Source organism: Echeneis naucrates, chromosome 21 (genome assembly GCF_900963305.1).
Source record: "Echeneis naucrates chromosome 21, fEcheNa1.1, whole genome shotgun sequence".
NCBI lineage: Eukaryota > Metazoa > Chordata > Actinopteri > Carangiformes > Echeneidae > Echeneis > Echeneis naucrates.
Window position 1 is genome coordinate 11,582,771 of NC_042531.1, and position 19,802 is coordinate 11,602,572.

Below are 19,802 nucleotides of genomic sequence, written 5' to 3' on the forward strand. Positions count from 1 at the left end.
GTTTAAATTAGAGACCACAAACAAAATCTTGAAATCACAGCACAGGTTTATTGTGTGTTTTAAACCAACACTTCCCCCTAGTGACAAAAATAATAACCCCCAAAACAAAACAAAAACAAACTAAAGACCTACACCCAAATAACAACATTAAAAACAGAGACAGCCATAAACATAAAATTACAAGACAATATAGAAAAGCAAATGTCTCACCAAAATATTTGATATGTTTGTTTGTTTTTTTTTTAAACAAACAATTCCTTATGCAATTTCACTCAACATTTAACCCGGTCCCAGCAGTACGGAAACACTTTTCAAAAATATAAGGCACAGGTCAGACTTTGGCGGTGAAATGAGACAGTGATGATGGGTTGTTCTTCAATAGACATTCACATGTAGCCCCATAAAAAAGAAAAATATCTTAGACGCTTTCCTCAAATATCTCTGTAGACGATCTTTAGAACCTTCTGCTACAAGCCTTTTTAAAAGAGAAATGTTCTCTCCTTCCTCTGGTACATGTTTAAACTCAACTCAATCTGATGATTTAAAAAGAACATTAGGAACATTGCACATCCCCACACTATCTGTTTTACATCAAAAATATTATTGCATCCAAGGCTGACTTCCTCTGAAGAGTCTTGTCTTTCAGAGATTGGACCACAGTGCACACTGCATCATGAGCCCACCGAAGGCCTCTATAGTGCACCATTAACACAAATTAACACAAATTAACACAAAATCGCCATCAGTCTTATCACTGAGCATGGTAGTGTGTAAACTGCCACTTCTGGAAGGTGTTGCTGGGTACACATCGGTTCAGGTGAAGTGTGTCACCTTGAGGCCCCGCCTCTAGGCACATGTGGCGAGAAACAAACTCTGTTATGAGGTGCTCCGCCTTTACCAAGACAAAACAGGAAACCCAATTAGTGAATAAAATTGTAGCCTCCAAACAATTTTAGCTGACAGCTAAGAGATTTGCTGACAGATTCGAAGCAGGCAAATTTAAATGCAGTGAAAATAAGTTCAAAAGGAAAGAAAAACAAAGACAGAGGACAAAATAAATGGCCCACCCAAAGTCAACCTACCAGAGCCGCCTTGGAGGATTTGTGGAACCAGCGGAGTTCAGGCTTGGCGTTTTCACAGGTTTGTAGAGCAAAGCCATTGCTTTCGCTTTGGGAAGAGACACACAGGTCGTGCTGGCGAATGTGCCTCAACCAGGTGTAATTAAAGTGCTGACTCTGAAAACATGACGGGCAGAGAGGGGAATGACAAGGATGTAATTATTCTCTGTGAAAACTGAAATATGGCTGTTTTCAATTCAAGACGACCGCATTCAGAAAAGATTGGTCTTGTCTTGAGTGCTACCCTTGTTTATTGTGGCTCAGGTCTTCTGGTCTTGGATTCTGACTGCATTAGTCCTGGTTTCAGTTCCTATTCCTGGATATTTTTTGTGATATATACCACATAATTACACACAATCAGAAGGCCAAAACTGCATAACATTTGCATCCTGAGAAACACTGAGCAAAATTCTACTTTATATACTTTAAATCGTGTGGTGGCACTGTGGTTAGCGCTGTAGTCCCACAATAAGAAGGTTGTGGGTTCGGTTCCCGGCCTGGGGCCTTTCTGTGTGGAGTATGTATGTTCTCTCCGTGCCTGTGTGGGTTTCCTCCCACCATCCAAAGACATCATGTTTGGGTTAACTGGTGACTAAATTGTCTGAGTGTGAGTAGTTTTTGGTCTGTGTCTGTCTCTGTGTGTCGGCCTGGTGACCCTGCCCTTTCCCAGTGGGAGCTGGGATTGGCTCCAACATGGAAACGGATAAGCGGTTGAAGATGAATGAATGAATATACTTTCAATTTTGTGTTTGGCGTCAAACAATGTTAAATGAAAGACACCTACCTGCTTACTTAGATCACATAGCTCGAAGGACAGAGAGCCTTTTTGCAGAGCCAGGCATTTTCTCAAACCACGATTAAAGACCTATGCAGAAATACATGGTCAACATTTTAGAAAGAGAAAAAAATGAGCTGAAAATATTTAACACCGTTTAACAGAAAGCTGTTGTTTTTTTCAATTGAGTGGAATGTTGGTTACTTTTTTTAAGGTGCAACAAGTTTTAATTTTTAAGTTAATGATCAGGGATTGTGATGACAAGAGACAAAACAAGGAATACAAGCTCCTCTCTGGACTTCACATACCTGGCCTTCAGCTTTGACTAAAGGAGCATTCATGTCTGGATACACGTTGTCCAGGTACCACTTGAAGCTCTTGCATTTGAGCCTCTTCCTCAGTTCGATCTGCTCAGTGAGGTTGCCTATGTCATTGGCCTTTCTGTCCAGCAGGTGGTGGTAGCCGTGACCATAGAAGAGGTCCTTGTACTCATCCAGCCAGACCTCAGCCACTCTTACCAGGTTACGCTCCACTGTCTTCTGTCTGTCTTTGGGAAATTTGTATGGATTCTGTCCTCGGAAAATGTGTCCCACCCGAGAGCAGGGGATAATCTCAATTTCCCCGCCACACATCCAGATCTGTTCACATGGCAACATGTTAGAAGCTCTTTGGACTTTTCAAGCAACAATGGGCAACACTTGTGCATGAATTACTGATGTAATGTACCTTAAATGAAATCTCCATGTTTTCCCCACCCCATACATCCAAACCAGGGTCATAGGCACCAAGCTCATAGAAGTACTTTTTGTCTATGGAGAAGAGGCCTCCAGCCATAACTGGACACCTGTAAAAGAATATAAATGTATAGACATACTATTAGTTTGAGTCAAGAAATAGAAATATCCTAAATAATAACATGAAATGAAACCTGAGGTACCTGATGGGATCCGAGATGGTCATGTTGTTCTTCTTTATGTACTCTTCTGGTAATGCGCTCCAGCCAAACACCAAAGGCCATTTGAAAATACCTCTTTGGAAGTTGTCCACCAGCATATAACTGCAGAGAAAGAGCCAGAACATGAGCTCAAACAGCAAACATCCTGTTCGACTCAAACAACAACAGAAAAATCATCCCATGTCTTGCTCGTCCTGTACTCAGATGTGATCTCGTTCACCTCAGATCCTTATCACTGATGACTTCAATAACTGGGCAGGGCACTTTCTTCCGATCCTGATAGACCCTCTCTAAAAGCGGCTCCAGCCAGCCCACATTACACTCCACGTGGGAATCGAGGAAGGTAAGAACTTCACCTATAAAGGGGAAAGCAAACATCCTGCTTCAGTAAAATAAACACCCACTGAGGCCTTTTAACAGTTTCGCCCAACAATGATTAGAGTGCATTATTGTGTTTAAGATTACACATTAAGTACACAAGCGAGCATGTGCTATACTGCTCTCACATTTCAGCATTTATTACACAGCTGTTTATCACATGTGTTACTTTGTTAACACCTCTAACAAGGAACACAGAGGTGCAAACATAGTTACACAAACCTCAGAAAAATGTTGTATTTGTCAGATACAGGTTTCAGAATATTTATTTCAATTGACTTAACTCTTGTTTGCATACATTAATTTCACTTATTTGAAAGATGCAGGGAAATAGTTTTTTTTTTTTTTATGTATGTCCTGTTGTACTGTGCCTTTCTGCAGGGGATGTTGATTAGTGTGATGCAAAGGCTTGACAATTATTCACACACACTATTGATATCTTGCACTCCTCATACAGCATTATCAAACAATAGGAACAGTTGGCAAACTAATGATAGGGAGGGGTCATATCAACACAGTATCAGCTTGTAAATGAACCCGTCCCTGAGGACAGGTATACACACACTTGTGTCTTCAATGACTCTGATTGTACGATTTGACTGATTGATCTCACTTGAGAAACAGTTTATATCATTATTGTGTTTTTAAAAAAAAAACTCCCTCATTCAATTCTCAATCACCCTTGAATGTATAAATGAACCATATAGAGATGGGTTACCTTCAGCAGCAGCAGCTCCGGCTAGTCTGGCCCTGATCAGACCTTGTCGCTCCTTCAGACGAATGATTCTCACTTTGGGAAACTGGGACATGTACTCATCTAATGGTGCCTTCAAGTTGTCTGCCAGCATACAAGTGGTGCAAATTACAATACATACGATTTTACAGCAGCAAACAATAGTACATCAAGATTCAAAGTAAGCATACTGTCCTTTAAAAATACTGAGGGTAAACTTGAATTTAGAAACCAAGATTGGGTGAATTGTTAATGATGACTAATGATGTGAAAACAGCAAAAAAAAGAAGGAAATTGACATGTAAATATATGAACAAGTAAAATTGTATTATTAGGAATTATTATTATTATTATTATTATTATCAACTATTAATTACATGCAAAATCAAAAGCAGCCAGAAAAGCCTGTAAACAATTTGGAGTATAATTCAACAATGTAGTTTTTTTATTTAGTAAATTATCATTAAGAATGCATCGGCTTGTGTATAAGAATATAAACAAACATTTATCCAAAACCTAGGACAACATGATGCCTATAAATTTGATGTAATTTTTCTTTGGCACTGTGGGTTCTGTAAATCAGCCGAAACAAAAAGGCAGACCTCTCTTTAGTGTCTGCCCTCCTGTGGAGAACCAATAAAGCAATACGGTAATCTTCCATTTGAAGTACCAAAGACTCTCTCACCTTTGGTGCTGAAGTCATCTACCAGAATGATCTCTTTGAGGAGGTGTGGTGGAGATCTGTTGAGCACACTGTGCACAGAGCGGAGGAGTGTTGACCACACTTCGTCTACAAAACAAAAAATCACACTGGTGGAAGGCAGGTCATCGTGGACCAGATTCTGCGCACATCTGGAAAACACAAGAGAAAAGGACAATCAAAGCTTGGCAGTCATCTCCTGGATCAAAGAGGCGAACAATGTGAAGAGTAAGACTCACGTGTCAGGTCTGGTGTCTGGGATGGCCCGGTCCACTGGGATCTGGTCACTCAAGTAAACATTAAAATGACCTTCATTCCATCTCTTCCTCACTACCGCATCTTCATGGCTGGCAACAAGTGCTGGCTGACCAAACTGGCCCACAGCGTTTGCATCTCTGGGAGAGAGAGTCAGATCCAGAGAAACGACCTTGTGGACACCTGTTTTTCTGGCAACGGTGGAGTTATCCTTGGAGTCCTCTTCTGCTTTGGCCTTGATTATGGATTTTGCAGGTTCCTTTGTTGCATTTACACCACTCTTATCAACTGCTCTGAGTTCAAATTTCTCTTCATTATGGTTTACGTCCTTTCCTTTCACATGCTGTTTGGAAAGGCTGGATGTTATTTTAACACGGTCTGCCTCCTCGGCCTGAGGCTGGCTCACTTTAGTCCAATTCTTGGAAAGTTCACCCTTGACATTTTCAATTGCCTTTGAATCCATTTTGACCAAAGCGTTTTGAACCACACCTCCAGTTTTAACAGAGATCACTTTCTTTGAGGTTGGTAAAGGGGCAGGTTCGTTTTTCTGGTTTATATCAGGCACTACTGCCAGGGACGTCACCTTAGTAGAGGCATCTATTGCTACACTTTTCTCTAATTTTACATCTTTGAGATTGAGATCTACAGCTTCTTTCTGTACGACTACACCGCGCATCGTTGACACTTGGTGATGCTCAGGAGCGACGGACTGGGCTTCGGGACGATGATGTCCCTGCTGCTGTGAGGGGTCAACCTTTCTGTCCCTCAGCATCTGCTCCCGTCTCCGGCCTGCTCCTCCCTGTCTGTACACCTGGGACAGCTCGATGTCTGCACTCAGCGGCCCTTTGCCCGCACGAGTGGCAGCCCAGTCCTGCCTCTGCACCGGGTGTTTGAAGCCCTTGCTCATCTTCCTGGACGGCTGTCTGAGGAGCTCCTTGTCTCTCGCCACTCTGTCCTTCAGCAGCTGGCTGTTCGCGTCATTTATGGACAAACGGAGCGCAGCCATGTCAAACAGCAGCCAGATGACCGAGGCGATGAAGACGAAGGCGAGCACCCTCCCGCTGCCCCTGAAGAGTCTCCTCACCTTCATGCTGAGCGGCAGAGGGAGCGGACAAAGGAAATGTCACAGTTTGAGCCGTGGACAAGGCACACTTTGGTCGTCTTTGGATGAGTTAGCTGCCTGCGTGGCATGCTACAAATGTGACCCGGAGCAGAGTGAGTGCTGTCAGATCCGGACACACGGCGTGACCCGCAACAACGACACAACGACACACAAAGTTAGTTTTCATACCGCCTCACTCCGCTCATGTCCAGCCGCCTGGAGACATTTTGTCTGCTGTTGTTTTTGTTTTTGTCTTTGTTTTTTATAAGGAACTTTCTCCTCTCGCGAAAACACACTTTGTCCGAGTTTCCACGAAACAACTTTGACTGAGTTTTGTATGAGGACGTCGGACCGACTTCCCCTCCGCCGTCAGCTCTGATTGGACGGACCGACCGGAGAAGTGACGGCCTGCACGAGAGCACCGCAAGCTGGAGGAAGGCAGGCACGAGGGGACAGGAAGCTCCGAGCGGCACTTTCAAAATAAAACCTGCCAAGGAAACGTTTTTCAAACAAGTTGATTTAAAGGGAGCAATAAAACTGGAAATATTAAAAAGTAAACTTCCAGGCTCACAAAAAACTTTATTTACGTTAACTTTCGTTCGTCAATCAGAATAGGTTTTCCAGATGTTTCCATTAGTATCTTGGTAGGCATTTGAGGCATTTGACAGACCTCGTAAGATTGCTTTCACCTGCAAGATGCAAAAAGATCAACAAAACCCTGACACCATGTTTTATTTGTGATTATCATGATGATTTTGGCTTTCCATGGCTATTGCAAAACTTCTTGTGTACAGATGTAAAAAGGGGGTGTATTGAGTTTTGATATATTTCGGATGGATAACTTTGTTTCAACATCATGGAAAAGTGGACAGGGTGAATTATTCAGATTTCATTCTAAGGTGGCTGACATGATTTATCAGTGATTGTTGACCTTTTTCGCAGCCATAGAGATCTAAAAGCCTGCTGTAAAATACATGGAAAAACCCACTTCCGTTTATTTCGGAGGACCATGGTTTGAAATTGTTTTCTGATATTTTCAAGTGTCAGTGTCAAATATTTCAACAAACTCTCCTCAAAGGGACTTTTACTTTGTGTGTTTTTACCGGAACTGGTGCTTTAACTCAGGAAGTCAACAGCTTCACTTTAGTTTGGCGGAAAAAAAAAGTAGAATGACGGGTCATTTCTGACGTGACACTAAAAGGACGAGCAGTTTATGCCGTTTGAGAGAAGCTGACAGTAGACCCACATTCAGTTGATTGTTTTTTTGTTTTCTCTTGTTAATAAATAAATAAATAAATAAATAAAATAAAGTTGCTCTGACATCACAATGTCCCCCACCTTAAACAAATCTCCACCCACATCAGAATGTGGTGTGACTCGATTTACTGCTGTCATTAATGAACGTGTCAGGCTGATGAGTTAACAGTGTAGCTGAGGTTTGTTTCACAAGTTATGAGTTTAAAGGAATCCCATCCACCTTCGCCTACATTGTCAGTTTGCATGCTGGAGCAAAGAAATGAACTGAAAATGAAATTGTCCTGTTATTCAATTAATTACTGAGATTACTGTAAAAGTGATTAAAGAAACCATAATGCATTTAGAAGAAAGGGGGATTTATTGTATTCACGAATAATGTGCCAAAATGTGAACCCAGCCTATTGTTGATTTTTTTTTATGTTATTAAACTTAATGAACAGGTCTCCAACTAACATTTAACTTCATTAATGCTTAATCTGCAGATCCCTGTCATCATCAGATGACTGTGATTACAAACAAAAACCCAAACATATTTGCTTCACAGTAGAAAGAACGGAGGAAATTAGCATGAGACTAAATCTGAGGACAGGTGGTGTTTTTGCAGAGAGAAGAATAAAAACACAGTTTTTAGTGCTTGTGAAACTACAATTTTCACCTTGTAGTTTCAGCTGTAATTAATTTGTTTTATAGCAGTTCTAGTGTTAAGGATAGTTTAATCAATTTGGGAGTGAGACTAGGTTTTAGCTGAATCTACATGTAGATTATGGACTGTTCCTAAAACATATAAATATATGAAATATAGCTAAAACAAGAAAGTGCCTGGAAAAAGATGATACTTGTGACTATTTATATAACCGTAGAAAAATATTCACTCCACTATGTATAAAAACACAATAGATTCCCAGGTGAACATTTTAGGGAGATTACCAATATTCTAAAACACACACGTATACAGCCACACATGCACAATCACATTTGTAAAACCTGTGTTTCTCTGGCCATTATGCAGTGATTAGTGAAGGCGGCGACAGGTTTTCCTCTTAATCGGCAGGCCTCTCTTGGGAGTCCCATTGGCTCCATCCAGCCTATTAACAGTCCCCAACATGAGGAGGGAGGGCAGTGGTACCTCCCATGGTGGCTGCCCTTAGCCACACTACACACGCTTTCATTAGTGTGTTAGCTAAATGATTGGCCTCAGGATAGCCCCCGAGCCCTGCAATGCATGTGTTAGCTTATATGTTCCATCCACCAGGCAATTTATTAATTTATTCATCTATTTCTGCATTCACAGTCAGTGATGCCATCATTGGGTACATTTGATTTGTATTTCCTCTAAAGTGATAGAGCTCAGGGTTAGGAAAAACTCATATATTTCTGTCCAGTGCCATTAACTCAGGTAAAACAATGTGTAAGCATGCAGATGTCCGTACTGCTGAAATTATGAGTTAATAAAATGATTAGTCAATAATTTTAACTGTTGATTAACCATTGAAATTATTTTCCCAAGAAAAATGTAATTTTCAACTTATTTGACATGAGGTTTGGCATTTTTTGTCTGTTTTATATTATTCATTGATTTGATTTGTTGGCCAGACAAAAACAATAACATAAGGATGCCATCCTGGTGTCTGGGAGATTCTATGATTAACTAAGAAAATAATTCGCTAATTAATTAATAATGAAACGCTCTGAGTTGCAGTGCCCGTACACCATGGAGTTCATTTGTACTTGATTTAATATGTCAAATTTAATGTGCTCAACATCATACAGTGTACTGAGTTCATAGGTGATGAACCATCTAAATCTGTCCTTGCAGTTTGTTTAGGTTCTCTTGTGGGGAAATACCAGCTGAACAACAGTTGAATCCATTATTAAAAATCATTAACTGGAACTACAGGGCATTCTTTAATTATTTAACTGAGCCTGTTGACCTCATGGTAATAGTTTGTGGTGAGTATGAGGAGGATCTAAAACATCCTATCAGAAATATTATTTGGCATGCTTTGTGAATGAGTGTTAGTGTGCAATGCTCACAACTACATGATAAGGTCAAGATCTTGGAACATTATCGAAAGAAACCCAGCAGTTCCCATAATGAGAAACAGTGCAAAGGAAAAACTCGTTTAGAGTAGATTAGGAGTCATAGTGATAAGAAAGTTCAACACTTAATCCAATAAGCATGAAAAGGAGCAGCTTTTTTCTTACATCTGACATCTGTAACTGAAACTTAAACGGGCATTTCCCGCCAAACGGATTACACAAAATGAAGGCAAATGAAAATCTTGCATTGACACTGGCATGTGTAAAACAAGTTAAATGTACTTGTATGATATCTTTAGAACATGTTAATTAGACCTTGGAATTAAAATTACAACAGTTGGTCTGTGTAATTTACATAGAGGTCATGTTGTGCTAATACGGGACTCGTTGAAAAAGACAGCCAGCAACAATATGGTTAAGTCTGACCCACTGACATTTTCAGCTTCAAATTATGCACATTGTGTGAATTAAATTAATTAGAGAATTCATTAAGAAATATGGCTTGCGGAAACGAGCATAATATTTAGTTATGTGATGTAATTTTCTTTCATTGTTAAAGCTAATTTGTTTCATAACAGTTCCTGTGGTAGTTTTCCCCTGTAGTAACTATGATATATGTAATTTGTTAGCCGTTTAATTAATTATAATTAGAATTAGTGAATGTACAGCTTGTTTTGACAGATGTTCCCATCACGGAGACCTTTGCACAATTAACTTATAATCAATTACATCCATTTCTTTTTTTTTTCTTGTTTGGTACATCTTGAAGTTTGTGTGGGAAAATATCCACAGCATATGCATCAAAAGACAGTCGTACTGTGAAACCATCAAATGAGCAATTATCCATAATTTTCTCAATGACACAAAGCGCACAAACAAGTTTGATTCATTTTATGCTTTGCGAAATACCTGTGAGCTACCATGTGAGGATGCTTGCTCAGTGAATAATTGTTCTGTTTGCTGACTTATCTCCGCTGCTTGAGCTGTTCTTGGGATTCTCAGGACATGAATGTTTCTCCCACCGAATGAGAACGCCGTAAAATATTTATTGAAGGTTTTATTACATATTTTGCTTTACTGCAGATTTTTACTCTTTTCTCAAATGCATAATGTGCCATTACACCCAAGGTAATTAAATTAATTCATTGTAGTGAACTGTTATGGAACACATATTTGATCATTTATCCTTGTATATCTGTGCAAGCATTTCTGTTGCCACACCTGAACAAGCCAAATCAGAAAAAGCTACAAGCGTACCTCTCAGCTGTACTTGCTTTAGTCCACAAGATGGAGCTTTAGTTCTGCTCATGTCTTGCACTGGCTGTTGGGATGATGAGGCTCCTGCTTTCCTTGCAGAATCTATAACAAAGACTCATGCTTGCTCTCCTTTGCAATATCTAGGTATATAAGTTGAAAATGTATAACAAACCAAACTTATGAGGTATTGACCTGGACATAAAATAAAATTTGTTTCAAAGCTCATAGAAAATTTGCATAAACTTCTGTAAAACATAAAATGTATCATCCATGAAGACGCAGGTGTGGGCGCCACTTTTTTATATTACAGAACACAGCCCTTGTGATGTATTTGTTTACTTGCTACTATAAACCCTTGTGTCCCTTTGGCAACGGCTTTATAGAAAATTCAAGGCTATTTTCTTCGCTAATTCTGTTCATTCTTTGCTCTTCCTCAGGCTTAGAAGGAACAACTGCGACAGAGAAAAGCAAACTATTGCACTTTCTGAAGTATACGGGTAGAAAACCCTCTTTTTGACGATCTCCATTTTGCCAGGAAAAAGAGTGGAGACAGAAACAAGTCTGTGAACAAGAATTACTCAACAAATGTAACGAGAGGAACTCCGTCTTCAGAAAACTGGCAGTTCATAGTGTTTAAGCGTTTGCATTTAACACCAGATACAAATTAAATTCTGTTTTTTTGATGGCAGAAAATTTCACCAATAAGTTGAATAACGCTCGTGCTTAACAAGTCCGCAGCCTTAATCATTTTCCCCCAGGTGACATGAAGGTGATACTGGTTGTGCTCCCACTGGACATGACTTAATGTCTGACATAAAAAATAACTACATAATTTGTCTCAATCCAGAGGGCTGACTTGGCATGGGCAGCAGCAGTCCTAAATGTCACCCTATAATGAGTTCTGGCCAAAGGTACACAGTTAGGACAGTGCCCGCTGGCACCTGGGATGCCCACTGGCTAGCTTTTTACCCCACAGCCATTTGGACAACCCCACTTTTCTTTGTGAACACTGCCGTACACGATTTGCATCTGAACAAAAAGTTTTTGGTATTGTGAAGTTTCATTTTACCCTGGCAGTCGAAGACAACAGCATACGTCTAGTTTTCCAGTGCTAAAGCGTAGTGAAAATAATGATGAATGTCTTCATAAAACAGAAAACAAATCTGTGAACACAAACCAGTGGATCAGAGGAAAAGGCTTATGAAGACATCAGTCTGCAAATCCAAGAAACTGAAGGACAACAGATGGAAATCTTTGGCCTTGTTTGACTCACCGCTGCTCACTTATAAGTTTTCTATAGATAATCCATAGATGACCTGGACTGAGTGAATGCAATGATTACAGAAAACTGAGTGATCCGCCAAGTTTGCCGCCATCTCAAATGAATACAGGAAGACTTTCAGTTTTGAGGAACTTGACTTCTTTTGTTTGACTGGTATGAGACCTATTGGCAACACGCTGGGTTTATTATCTTACAAAGGCACGGGAGATGAGGGAACATTGTATCTAAATTAACTTTTTCTATTTCCCGGTGAATGAAATCAATTCCACCCTTTTATGTTACTTTTCATCTGCCTTTTGTCTTGTTGCGGAATCTTTTCTCTTTCTCTCTCATTCATCTGTTTTGCCCTTTCCTTGATCTGATAGCATTAAACATATAATTAAGTCATAAAGGAGGGGACTGATGAGTGTAGCAGATGGTAATTGCGTCCTACATTTGAATGAAATGATATGCATTGCTACAATTTACAGCCTTCGCCTCATATTTTATTCAGCAACCTTTTATCTCTTTTCCTGCAGAATTATTCTGCAATAAATTTAGACATCTTATCAATAGCTGGAGTGATAGTGGGAGAAACATGGAAAAAATGAACCTCTGCCGTTTTATGCTATTTAAAATAATTTTCCATAATAAAGGAGCTATCAGAGCTGCTCTATCACTGTCGAGGGGCGGATATTCCTATTTCTAGTAAGACCGGTTTGTGGACAAGCTGTCACTCTCCTGTTAGTTGAAGACATGCGAAAGGACGGAGGCAGATGGATTTAGGCAGGTTCATCTAAGGCCCCTGCACCTCACTTGTGGACATTAAACTTAAGTTGCAACTTGCTCTGTGAGTTATTTTACAATTTGTCTATATCTAAAATAACAGCTGTCATGAGATAAATAAGTTGTACATTATAATCTTACTCTGAGAAAAAGAATATTTTGGAAAGGAGGCGCACAAATAGATCCCAAATAAAAGTCTGAAAAATGCCTTCACCAATTTATTCAGCTGTCATTACACAATAAAGTGTTTCTAATATTTTATCCATCAGTTCCATATCACCTGTTTTGAATATGGCAGTACAATTACATGGCACCACAAACTCCGGACTCCCACTTTGCCCAAAAACTGCATCAATAATACTCAAACATACTCAAAAAGCCTGAAAAGCCTTCCACCGTTAGACCATTAGTTTGAGCTGGATGTACTTAATAGAGACCATATTTAACTGTGATGGAGACAGCGTGGAGCTGGCTCCCTGCATTTCTCTTAGTCATAGAGGCATATAATTCGACAGGAAACATTCATGCCAAAACAGAAAAATGAATGGATTAGTGTTGATGGCCTGGTAATTGCTCTGCTTAATGCCCAGGTAAATTCTGTCCACATTAGACGAAGCGTAGTCGCATCGCTCTGTCATCCAACATCCAGTTGGTTCCCTCCTTCACATGATCATTCATACCTACTTTAACATGAAACTTTACTCCTGTAGTAGCAGGAAGCAGAACAGTTGAGTGGAGATGTGCCAGAAGGAGCTTTTTGTTCCACTGACATGCTTCCCTCTCACCAGTCCCCAGTGAAGTGCTGGACTCCACTGATATTTGGGAACTGGTAGCTGGGGCGATATAGGTTTAATTCTCATGTACCCCCGACCTGCCAAGTAAAGGTGTCGAGTGCCAGCTGGAAGGCTTTCATATGTTGGTGTGTTAGGGTGGGGTGGGGGTGGGGGGGCATTAGCAGGGGGCTGAGGAGAGGAGGGCAACTATACAGCACATACAGAAGTGTCCTAGACCTTGAAGGTGCTGCAGGAGTGCTTTCCACATGTAGACACCCCAGGCACTTAGCGTTTAGCCATGATCCAGCTCCATTACCTTTAAGTACAAGTACTTATGTTTGGTCGCCTGTTTTTTACAGCCCTTTCGAGCTTGAAAGGAATCTACCCAGGGTGACCCAACTCTGTTTATTGATGCCTCCTGAGTTTCCACCTGCTGGTAATAGACTGGAAAACACAGATAATGTGTTTGATCGATCAACGTGAACAAATTTCATTTGTTGGGATCAATAACAGTTTACAGTTGACAGACCCCAAAGAACTACATTTATTTGAGCTTTTTGATTGAAGCTGTCTTGCCAAGCCGGCCATGTGAGGCACTCCAGACTGGACCTATGTAGCAAGCATGGACTCTTTTGTTCCATTATTGCCAGCAATCTGTATTTAAAACTAATATCAGTGTGTGCTCCATGGCTTGGGGCAAAAGGCACCAAACCAATCTGATATACAGCACGAGTTTCTTTTTGGTTCCTTGTGATGTGAATTAGAATGTGAAAAATAACAATTCCCTCACATTTTTCACTGGTATCCATTTTTTCATTTGAGGGTGTAATGATTAGATTTTTTTTCCAGCAGCATGATTTGTATTATGTTTTCACTGTGTTCAAAACTTAATAGAAAAGTGATGTGGAACCAAAGGGAAAAAGAGGAAATTAACTGACGTGCAGAAGAAAGACGTTTTCCGTGGCTCAACCTTTTGCAGTTTCCTTCATGTTTCTGCTTTTCATGATCATGCTCTGCAGAACGCCCTGAAGACATGAGAGCCCTCGCTCTGTGTCATACAGTTCCAGGCCAGGCTGCTACCTTCTGCACACACAGACAAAACAGCATGAGATGGGAAGTCCACATGGATAAACATTTACTATGGTAGGTGTTGCTTCAGGCAAGTGCTATTCAGGGGGAATTTACTGTGTATACCGGGGTTACGGCAGTAATCTTCTTACAGAGGTGTTTTTGCTAAGCTTTTTACTCAAGTTTAGTAAACTGGTTCACATTCGGCTCAGCATGAAAGGATACACATGGATATATTGGATGTCACCAAATTGAAAGACAAAGCCCAAAAATATGTTTTTCTCACTGTTACTCCGACAACAACATTTTACAAAAAGACCAAATAATCTACTACTTTTTACTTCTGTCACACACCTGCTGCCATAAATAACACTTACAAACTTGCCCAGCTATGCCAGGAATTGACAGTAATGCAATGTTTGTTGTGCTTTTCAAAAAAGATTTAGACCCTGACTGACATCTTGGGGCTAAGGGTGATGGACTTATTACTTTTTATCAAGATAAATATGCATATGTTAATAATCATTTAAAATATTATCATGTAAAATGTAAATAACAATTCTTTGAGAGAAGCATAAATATAACTGTCGAAGTGTTGTAGTGGACAGTGGGTAGTGGGTTTTGTAGGTGTTCTTGTTGAATGTAACTGCCTGCTGTGGCAGAAGACAATGTTACAATAGTGCCGAGAGTGAATCAAAACAAACAAGTGCAAGACAATATAAAGTTCCTTTTAAGTTACATTCACCTAAAGAGTTGGGTAATATTTTTCTGTGTGTTTGACTCTATAAGCGATCACTTGCTCATTAGATGCTGCCATTTGATCCATTATTAATAAATAAAAATTGATTAAAGGCTGTTTGAGGCTTTGGGCTGTTCCAATAACAACCAGTGTCACCAGGAAAAATCTGTCATTTTGTCCAATTCAAATGACTGAAGTTGTTTTAAGCCTTAACATGACCCTTTGTACCACTGACTGGGCCTGCTGGTAAAGATGGCACCTTGCAGCCTGCTCTCACTGCAGGATCTGTGTCTGACTGCTGCGTGGCTGCGTTCACAGGGAAGGCCATGGACTTGGATTGGAGGACAATGCATCAAGACTGCGGGTCCCTGTGCCTTAGATTTGGCACAGGTTAGGGAGAGGCATGAGATGCATATTGTTTGTGTTCATTTGAATAAGGACAAATGTCAGATTTCCATGGCTCCGGGCAGCTTGTATGTTAGATGATCAACTCTTTTGGGCCCCTGGATGTGGGGTCATCAGTAGCGCTTCCAGGTCACTGTCACTGCATGCCGGTTTGGGGCCATAATTGACCTTTTGACAGAGCGCAGGGAGACAGCCTTTCTCTGAGGGCAGGAATAATCACTTTAGATTTACTTGTGTGCTGTGCTCCTGTTAGCTAATTAAAATGTTTGTTCTATTAAAAATGCTAATAAAATAGTTTTGTAGTTATTCGTCTGATTGTTTTTTTCTTTTTTATCAGTTGTAGTTTAAAAATGTAAGAGAAGAATCGATTAAATGTTGATATAAATCAACAACAGCTCATTGATCTTTTTCTGTGTGTGATGAAAAGGATTTTTTTTTTTTTGCATGGAATTAGATCTGTCCATGACCAAAGCTTTAACCAATGTGACTAATAACATCACACAAGTCACTGCAGCACATCCCTCGTTTGCAACATTTTCCATGACTTAAAGTGAGTCCGTCATCATTTACTTTTATATCTTAACATTTCTGCAGTGTGGGAACAAATGAGTCAGTACTTCTCATGGCATATTGTAAAAAGTGCCATTATTCCCTGTTGTTCTGGTGTGTGCTGCTGGAGAGAAAGGTTGAACACAGCCCATATCCCATAAGCCTTTGAGCTCCCTCAGGCTTCTTTCCGGTCCAGGATCTCCAAAGAAGCGTGCGTTTACCCTTCACTGTGCTTGTTATTCCTCACAACATAGCACCCACGGCCTTGTCTCTGTCCTCATAGCCCTTAACTCTAACTTTCATTCACACCGTGTACTCTGCTTACAGAGGGCACGCAATCTTTTTTTTTTTTTGTTTGTCCTGCTCTCATCTAAGAATTTTAAATTTATTTTACATTTCTATTCCACTTTCCCCTGCTGCTGCTTTTTCTCATTTATCTTTACCAAGATGACATGTGCCACAATGTTTACTTGCTGCCTTAACTTACACTATGCCTTAAATCCTACAGAGTCTTAGTTTAAAACATGTATCAAATCCAGTTGCACGAGTCTGTGTTTAGAAAAATGCTCCCAGCATCTTTGCAGGGATCTTGAGCGTATTTACAAAAAAAGGCAGCAAGAATGCCAAGGGCCAAGCCTTTGAGACCAGGGTATTACATTATTAATTAAAATACAAGTCGCCTTGTTGCCCATGGGTATACAATGTAACACACTTGATTGAATTGGGTAGTGGCAACCTAGGCCTTTTGTATTTTGCGCTTGAAGGGACGAGAGAAATTTGAGCTCAGCTGTATTACTCTACACACAAAAACATGTTTTGAGGAACGCTTGTGAGCTGTCATTGAAAGCCATGGCAGATTGAAAATGTGGTTAAATTCCCCAGCACAAGATGGAACTGATCCATCAACTTACATGATTCTCTCATAATGACGAGTTTTAGATAGCTGTTAAAAAGTTTTAAGAATAGTGCAGCTGCTTCATTTATTGTCTGTCTCACTGCACAAATTAACCTCCTATTGAATCAATACTGTGAAATTATGATGATCAGATCTGCATTAGATGTCATTCAGTTACCAACTTAGACTTTATCATACATCACTGGCTGTGTGTGCTAGATACTGTAACTGCTACAATTCCTGACGCTGATATGCACAAATAGAAGTTACACTATATGCGCATGAGCTATCGTTCACCTTTGTGAAAACAAAAATGTCCTTATTTACTCAAAAAAACTACGAATAATATGTTTCATGCAGCCTTTTTACCATAAAAATGTCAGGATGCACCTAATGATGATTGTCTCAAATGCATCGTAGTTAAACAAGACAAAACTCGGATCCATCAAATCGTTCCATTTCTCCAACCTACAGTCTAGCAAAAAATAAAAAAACAAAGTGACAGCATCGCTCAGAAGTAGCCTCTTCTATAGTCATCCGTAAGTTTTATGTACCAATTTAACGATTTTCAACCTAGATAAGTAGATTTTTTGTCTTTTCCTAAAAAAAGCATCTCCTCTTTGGCCACCACCACAGGACAGATTTAGCTGTGTGATACCTGAATAATTGGAGGACACCTTCAGTCCCTTTGGTGAATGAGCCACTCCGCCTCATTTGCCAGTCCACGGGTCTTCTCTTCTCCCCTGATTCCTACTGACCTCCAGTCTGGGTCTGTTAGATGTAGTCCAGGTCATGGCAGGCAAACGAATGATGGAAATATCAAAGCCAGCCCAAGGCCTTTATATTCAGATTTGTGCTCCAGGTAATCACAGTGTGTAGATCAGTGCAGAGCACGGCTGGGGCCTTGTCTTCTCCTTAGCCTCACTCTTTTATTCCTTTGTCCTCTTTCATGCGTCTGAATTCACTCTCCCCATTTCTGCTGTCACAAGCAAATCACAAGGTTAATTATGTCTTAACTCAGTGTGGCTACTAATATCCAAAATGCCTAATGAGATTTCATTAATTGAAATAGTGTTGTCAGTCTAATGGTAATGTACAAACTGAATGGATAAGCTGAGGGCTGTGGGATGATGTCTATCCATTAGACATAGACCTGGACCCACCTGGAAACAAAGTGTCTGTCAGTGAAGCAGCCCAATTGTGTGAGATCGTGGCTGGCTGTTGGGTTTGTGATGTTCTGAAGTGTATCGAGAGGCACAGCTGAGTGAGTCGAATAGTCTGTGGTCTATTGATAACTCGCGCCTGTTTTAAAATCCTGGCACAACAATGCAACTAGGGCCTTGTGTGCTCCACTGAGCAACAATACCTTCTCTCACTGGCAGCATCAGCGTAACGATGACAAACAACAATAAAGGAGCTCTTTTTTTTTTTTTTCCACGGGCCTCTCATTTCTGGCACCTTTTGATAAGAATATTTTTTAAGTTTATCTAGAGATATATTCTGAGTATTTACTGGGAATGATTATTTGATGAAGTTTTGGTATTTTCATTTAGATAAACAAAAGCATCTTGTCTGGGAGGATCAATAGACACAAAGGTTCACTTCGCAGAGACCCACCTATCTTTATTTCTATCTGTTCTTTTCTGCTTTCCCCTCGGCTATCTGCCCACCTCCACGCACACACACGCAGACACACATGCCCACACTCTGGCCGTCTTCATTTCTCCTGCCTCGTTCCTCTCCCTGTCTGTCTGTGTGCATGGAGCTGGTTGGCTGGGCTGGTAGCTGGGAGGTATGGTGGAGTGTAAGCAGTGTTGATGTGGATGGCCCCTGGTCAGAGGCCAGGGCCTGGCTGTTAAAATGCAGCCTCTTTTGTGCGTCAGAGCCAGCATTTCCAGTCTTTTTCCGCCCCTGTCGCTAGGGGTGGGGAGGCATTTACCCAACGCATGCATTCATTCCATTGGCATTGCTTGATGCAGGGCTAAATGGCATTGTTACAACGCGCCTCTGAGAAGTGTTGACAGGTCCATATGCTAATTTTAATGAATACAAGGGAGCTGTGGTTTTATTCACCTCAACTCAGCTGCAGAATCCTATCTGCACCAAGACTAGCAAATATAATTGCAGCAAACTCAAATGAGCTCATTAGAAAATGTATTGAATTTACACATTATTTCCAGTAGTTAAGCTGAGTTATTTTCCCCAAGGACTCAATTACATACTCATTTGTGACACAGGTAAATGGCTTTCTGTGTGTGACTTTTTCAACTGCAAAATTGTAGTCACTGAATAATTTGTAAGAAAGCTGTTGTACAAGAACATCTATTGACATTCATTTGTGTGAGGATTTCAAAATGGGGGGGACTACAGACAATAACTACTCGCTTTTGTTACCGTATTTTCTTCATTTGATTAACTCATAACGTTTTACTGACTCGTGAATTATTTGACTGTGCGCTCATTTGTCTTCAGTCAGTTTCCTTGTAATGTTTTTGTTCACAATAGCCTTTCCGCCACGTGATTTTGGCTGAACTTTATCTTGTCAAAAGTGCAAGTGCAAATCCTTTTTTTTTTTCACAATGGAAGAAGGACAGAACACACAATCTAAAAAAGACCTGGTGAGTCAGGGTTCAGTATCAGGGATTATGCCAGCCTACTGCGCTCTGAAATGAAAGTGAACATTCATTCGAGTGACTCACTTCTTGAACCATGTCCTCCCTGAGCTACAATGAAGAGATTGTTGGAGGAGTGGACAT

The 19,802-nt window shown here is 40.4% G+C and overlaps 1 protein-coding gene across 1 annotated transcript; it reads right to left on the minus strand.

Moving 5' to 3' along the window:
* Positions 1-46: 46 nt before the first annotated feature.
* galnt5 (polypeptide N-acetylgalactosaminyltransferase 5) lies at positions 47-6,376 on the minus strand. Its single transcript, XM_029530491.1, has 10 exons — positions 4,899-6,376; positions 4,645-4,811; positions 3,945-4,064; positions 3,069-3,204; positions 2,831-2,950; positions 2,620-2,737; positions 2,202-2,531; positions 1,903-1,983; positions 1,083-1,235; positions 47-892 (listed from the first exon to the last, which is right to left on the minus strand). Exons 1-10 carry the CDS (start codon positions 6,002-6,004, stop codon positions 752-754), a joined length of 2,472 nt encoding a protein of 823 aa, XP_029386351.1. The 5' UTR covers positions 6,005-6,376; the 3' UTR covers positions 47-751.
* Positions 6,377-19,802: the final 13,426 nt, after the last annotated feature.

Excerpts from the sequence above, each read along its gene's own strand:
- galnt5 (XM_029530491.1), bottom strand. The coding sequence starts at position 6,004 with ATGAAGGTGAGGAGACTCTTCAGGGGCAGCGGGAGGGTGCTCGCCTTC. Across the intron at positions 2,532-2,619 it reads ACATGGAGATTTCATTTAAG|ATCTGGATGTGTGGCGGGGA; the intron begins GTACATTACATC and ends CCATGTGAACAG. Across the intron at positions 1,984-2,201 it reads TAGTCAAAGCTGAAGGCCAG|GTCTTTAATCGTGGTTTGAG; the intron begins GTATGTGAAGTC and ends ATTTCTGCATAG.